The sequence below is a fragment of the Manihot esculenta genome, chromosome 14, assembly GCF_001659605.2.
Source record: "Manihot esculenta cultivar AM560-2 chromosome 14, M.esculenta_v8, whole genome shotgun sequence".
NCBI lineage: Eukaryota > Viridiplantae > Streptophyta > Magnoliopsida > Malpighiales > Euphorbiaceae > Manihot > Manihot esculenta.
The window spans coordinates 14234678-14240677 of NC_035174.2; the positions used below are offsets into that span (position 1 = coordinate 14234678).

At 33.7% G+C, this 6000-nt stretch overlaps 1 protein-coding gene across 1 annotated transcript; it reads left to right on the forward strand.

Moving 5' to 3' along the window:
* The first annotated feature begins 1485 nt into the window (after positions 1-1485).
* On the forward strand, positions 1486-6000 carry LOC110630667 (probable LRR receptor-like serine/threonine-protein kinase At4g30520). The gene is made up of 11 exons (XM_021778193.2): positions 1486-2087; positions 2168-2300; positions 2420-2491; positions 2897-3040; positions 3350-3421; positions 3587-3646; positions 3733-3833; positions 3936-4067; positions 4243-4587; positions 4910-5289; positions 5445-6000. The coding sequence occupies exons 1-11, from the start codon at positions 1988-1990 to the stop codon at positions 5799-5801; spliced, it is 1896 nt and encodes a 631-aa protein (XP_021633885.1). The 5' UTR covers positions 1486-1987; the 3' UTR covers positions 5802-6000.

The following is a 6000-nucleotide window of genomic DNA, read 5'->3' on the forward strand; positions in this document are numbered from 1 at the left end:
TTGTATCTCCTTCCAAACAAGCAGGAATCGATTGTATAACCAAGGACCCCATTCACTATATTTTCAAAATCAACATTACTAAAAAACCGAAACATATATCTTTTTGCCTCTAATTCTATAATAGATACCCCTCTAAAGAATGTCATAAATCTGCCAATGAGGTCTGCATATTCTGAAAATCAATTGTATTGTATGTAAGAAGTATCCTCACCATACAGAAATCATAAGTGACGCTCGGAATATCACTGGAGTTTTTAATATGGACAACAATATCTTTTTCTTTATCGATAGTCAATTAACGCAGATAGTCTTCCATAGGAAGAGGAACGAAGAAATTAGATTTAAAGAAGAGGAAAATGCGAGAGCATCGAGTTACAAAAGGACCACTGAAAGAAACTTGCGTTGAAAGTCAATTTTAATTATAATTTAATCTTTATATTATTAAAAATAATATATTATTATTATTAATCGGTTGGATTTAATTTTTTTAATTTTTTTTAACTAAAACTGAATCGAATTGAAATAATTAAAAATTTTAAAATTAAAATTAAATTAAAATAAATAAAAAATTAAAATTAAAATTTTAAATTGATTCAATTCAGTTAAAATTTTGACTTTAAACCGAATTTTGCTTATCGGATCTGTTAAAATCCAGTGTGATAGGAAAATTTTACTTTTACGTATTTGATGGCTGAAAGATGTATTCCAACTTTATTTAACGAAGAGTTCTATGGGGTTAGAACATGTTTTGATATTTAATCTGACCTAATTTTAATAGAATTAATGAATTTAAATTAGTTTATAGTTAGATTTAAAATGGATTTAAATTTGAAGATGAATACCTATGGATTGAAGTTTAAATTTTATATATAGATTATTAATTTGTTTATATAAATAATTAATTTATTTTATAATAATATTTATATATTTTCATTTAAAAAATAAAATTTAAATATTTTATTAGAAATATTAATTTTTAAATGAAAATTATTAATAACAATATATTTTTATACAAATGATTAATTAATACATAAAACTAAACGAATTTAAGTATATTTAAATTTGAGATAAATTTAAATAATTTATGATAAAATATAAAAATATTATATAATTTTATTTATTTTTGTGTCAGAGTCTTATAATTTATAAGTCTTATAATTTACATTAAAATAATATTTCACGAACTATGAATAGCAACAATTTTGTTAGATACTATTAAGAAATATTCTGAGCAGGTGAAATATAATTAATAATAAAAATAAAAATAAAAAATTTAATTTATGTTGAATTTTGTAATTTTTTTCTAAAAAATATTATTTTAATAAAAATTAAATTATGTATTTTAAAATAAAAACTTATTCTTAAATTTAATAGAGTTTTTAAAATAGATTCAAATATTAATAATATTAATCGAGTATAGTTGTTTACATGCTAGATGCATGGCTGACAACTCCAATCAAAGTTCCATAAATGTGTGTTGATTCTCACTTGCTAATCGTTATCTCCATCTTCTAGTTTTGGCTGCAACTTGTAAATAAAGCAAAAGAGAACCTCTTCACTCTTGTACGGTCCTCTCTCTCTCTCTCAATTTCTGCACTGTTCCTCCTCCTGACACACCGTATCACTCACTTGATTCTCTCCTCTCTCTCATGTCTGAAACAACAAAAACAATATAAAGAAACCCAACCCTTTTCTACACGCAGAGTCATAAAGAGAGGAGTAGAAAGAGAGGGAGGGACCAGTGGGTGGCCTAACCAGGTTTTAGTGTTTATTAAAAGATGGAGACTGTAAAAGAGAGCGTTTGATGAACCCAATAAAGTAGAGAGAAAGCCTTAAAAAAAAAGAAAAGAGAAGAAAAGAAAAAGAAACAAAGAGATTTGCTATGTACTACTAAAATTTTGTGTTGCCAAAAGTTGATGAAGATGAACATAATTCAAAAGAGAGGGGTCTATAGCTTATAACATAGTTTTGTTTCTTTAGTCTAGCCATGGCTTTGAAGCTTCTTCTTCTTCTTCTTCTTCTTGTTTGTATCTTCTCTCTTTCTTTTGTTAGACTCTGTCTGTCCTACGAGCCTCGTAACCATGAAGGTTTGAGCTTCTCAAATTCTACAAATATTTGTCTTTGTATTTGATTATTAAGGTAATATTTTGATTTTGTGGATTTGCAGTGGAGGCTTTGATTAGTATAAGAGAAGCTTTGGATGATCCACATGGTGTGTTAAACAACTGGGATGAGGATTCTGTAGACCCCTGCAGTTGGGCTATGATCACTTGCTCGCCTGACAACTTAGTTATTGGCCTGTGGGTCTATTTTCTTCCCTTTTTTCTTCTATTTTGTCTGTCCTCCTTGGCTTCTTTTAATGCCATTGATTTGGCTCGTGAAAAATGAAACATGTGATGTCTCTTTCTTGTCTCTGCAGTGGTGCTCCAAGTCAATCTCTCTCTGGAACTCTTTCTGGGACTATAGGAAATCTCACTAATCTTCGCCAAGTGTAAGAACTAGACCAGAATCATAGCTGCTTTCTCTGAATATTTTGACACTTATTTTCTGTTTGGCTGCCTAGAAAAAGGAAAGTGAAGTTTGCAGCATATGAAATTCTGAGACTCAACCTTCCCCCCCCCCCCCCCCCCCCGTTTTTTTTTAAAGAAAAATTCCTGTCTAATAGTGGGATTGCCCTAAACATTAAATTGAAGTGGAATATCATGATTAGAAACACTTTTTCCTGCAACCAAACAGAGACTTAAGTGTGTGTTTCTCTCTCCGTGTGTGTGTATTTATATATATAAACTTGTGTTTATTTATTTAGCTATTTTTGTTATACATCACAATCCCATTTGTGTACTAAAATGTTTGACCGAGTTCTTTCATGTTTCAATTTTTTGATATGTACATGAAGGCTGTTGCAGAACAATAACATCTCAGGGGAAATCCCTCCAGAGCTTGGTACACTACCTAAACTTCAGACCTTGGATCTCTCTAACAACCGGTTCTCTGGTTTTATACCAGATTCTCTTGATCAATTAAATAGCCTGCAATACCTGTAAGTACTTTGTTATGTTTAAGCTTTCATTATCTGTTTGGTTGCCAAGAAAGTGAAGGAACAGGAAGAGAGATAACAATTGCCTGTCTTGTTTTGTTTGCTTTGATAAAGTAGAAAGAATGCTTAAAAGGTGGTTGTAATTACTTTTTTTGGGTCCTAGCTAAATTTTCACAAATACCAACCATATGCCTTTATTAGTTATCATCCATTCATGGGTCTCTTTCTTTTCTTTTCTTTTTCTTTTCCCTAATACAATTGTCTATGAGATCTCATGTACTGTGGTTAATTTTTGTCTTGTAATGAGAATAGGAGACTGAACAACAACAGCTTGTCTGGGCCTTTTCCTGTGTCCTTAGCTAAAATCCCACGGCTTGCTTTCTTGTGAGTATGGGTTTATTTTCTCTCTTTGCTCAGTTTTTGTTTGTATTTTCACGTTTCACTGTCTTGAAAATTGAAAAACCTGCAGGATGTACTGATTTTACCAACTGTTTTTCTTTATTTTCTAATTTTTTGGTTTGCATTTTGATCACTACACTGGTTTTCCAGAGACTTGTCTTACAACAATCTTAGCGGACCAGTGCCCAAGTTCCCTGCAAGAACATTTAAGTATGTTTCTCTGCATAAACCTGTCTTTGGACATTATCTGTCTGGCCATTTGCTTTATTTAACCTTATTCTGTTTGTTAAATGCAGTGTTGTGGGCAATCCATTGATTTGTGGAAGTGGCTGCAGTGAAGGTTTATTTGGATATGCCAATGCTGGTCCTCTTTCATTTTCTCTCAATTCATCAGCTGGTCATTTTCATTACCCCACTCTTTTCTTTTGTGTTGATTTATCTTTCTTTATTAAGTTTTATATGACATTTTCTTTAATCTGAAAAAAAAAAAAAATTATAGGCAAACACAAATCCAAGAAATTAGCCACTGCTCTTGGTGTTAGTTTCAGCTTTGTCTCTCTCTTGCTCTTAGCACTTGCACTCCTTTGGCTCAGAAAGAAGCAGAGAAGCCTAACAATTCTTAACATTAGTGGTGAGTAATATCTGCCTCGTGTAAGAAAATAAATTTGAACCAAAATCAGTCTGTGTCTGTTGCATAATTGACTTAGTAGGCTGCAAATCTAAAATTATGGTTGATATTTTAAATCAAATCTATTGTTTCCCTCAACTCCCAAAAAACCAACAAGTGTCTTCAAATTTTGCTGCAGACAAACAAGATGAAGGGCTACCTAGCCTTGGTAATCTCAGGAACTTCACCTTCAGAGAGCTTCAATTTGCTACAGACAACTTCAGCTCGAAGAACATACTTGGCGCTGGAGGATTTGGCAATGTGTACAAGGGAAAGCTGGGAAATGGGACTATGGTGGCAGTGAAGAGGCTAAAGGATGTGACTGGAAATTCTGGGGAGTCACAGTTTAGGACAGAACTCGAAATGATCAGTCTTGCTGTTCACCGGAATCTGCTCAAGTTGATCGGATATTGTGCCACTCCTAGTGAGCGGCTTTTAGTCTATCCTTACATGTCTAATGGTAGTGTGGCTTCTAGGCTAAGAGGTCAGTTCTTGCTTACCTTTTTTGGCATCTGTTAGATTTTGGTCAGACGTAACGCACCAAAAGGATTCAACACACCTAGAACTATAACTATAGTGGAGTGTGAAATATGGCTATGATATCATATTAAATTTGAAATAGACTTAACTCACTCAAAAGCCAGTTTAAGGGGAGAAGTGCCCGATATTCTTATAAGGGCACATTACCTATAACCAATCAATGTGGGATTCAATAAGATCCACAATAACAAATAGAATAGTTTTGGCAGATTTTGGATTATTATCCTTGATTCATTCTAATGGATATCATTTACTGATCACAACAGGAAAGCCTGCACTGGATTGGAACACAAGGAAGAGGATAGCAATTGGAACTGCAAGGGGTCTTTTATATCTACATGAACAATGTGATCCGAAGATTATTCATAGAGACGTGAAGGCTGCTAATGTGCTTCTCGATGACTTCTGTGAGGCTGTAGTTGGTGATTTTGGCCTTGCAAAGCTCCTTGACCATGCTGATTCCCATGTCACCACCGCTGTCCGAGGCACTGTTGGACATATTGCGCCGGAGTATCTCTCCACTGGACAATCATCTGAGAAAACTGATGTTTTTGGATTTGGCATTCTGTTGATAGAGCTCATAACTGGAATGAGAGCTCTTGAGTTCGGAAAAACAGTTAATCAAAAAGGAGCAATGCTTGAGTGGGTAAGTCTTGTCCATAGCTTTGATTTTACCGGTAACTGGATTATCTTTCCTACATTGTATGTGTTCTTACTTGAACAATTCCATTCAAGCATATTTATATTTCAAATGAACATAACAAACTCAATGGTTGACATGAGAGCATATGCATGACACAGGTGAAGAAGATAAAGCAAGAAAAGAAAGTGGAAGAGCTGGTGGACAGAGAGTTGGGCAGGAACTATGATCAAATAGAGGTTGGAGAGATGCTGCAAGTGGCTCTTTTGTGCACTCAATACCTCCCAGCGCACCGTCCAAAAATGTCTGAAGTGGTGCAGATGCTTGAAGGCGATGGCCTTGCTGAGAAATGGGCTGCATCACATAATCATAGCAAATCCACCATGAATCTATCTGCATCAACACATGATGAAATTGGTCATGACAGATCCAGCAACCTGTTTGGCATGGGAACGGAGGATGATGATGATGAACATTCTTTGGATTCCTATGCAATGGAACTCTCTGGCCCAAGATGAAAAAACAAACAAAAAAAAAGAGAAAAGATATAGGTGAATGGTTATTTATTTTCCATCCTTTTCCTTTTGGTTAATTCTTTGTGAAATATATGATCTTTAGTAATTTCCTAGATTTGTCTTGAAATTCTAGTGTAAATAACTAAACATATATCCCTTCTTCATTTTCTAGCCATATTTGAAATGGCTTCTGTTTCTTTCA

Coding starts and splice junctions, on each gene's coding strand:
- LOC110630667 (XM_021778193.2), top strand. CDS start 1,988: ATGGCTTTGAAGCTTCTTCTTCTTCTTCTTCTTCTTGTTTGTATCTTC. Junction 3,041..3,349: donor TTAAATAGCCTGCAATACCT/GTAAGTACTTTG, acceptor TAATGAGAATAG/GAGACTGAACAACAACAGCT. Junction 3,834..3,935: donor TTCTCTCAATTCATCAGCTG/GTCATTTTCATT, acceptor AAAAAATTATAG/GCAAACACAAATCCAAGAAA.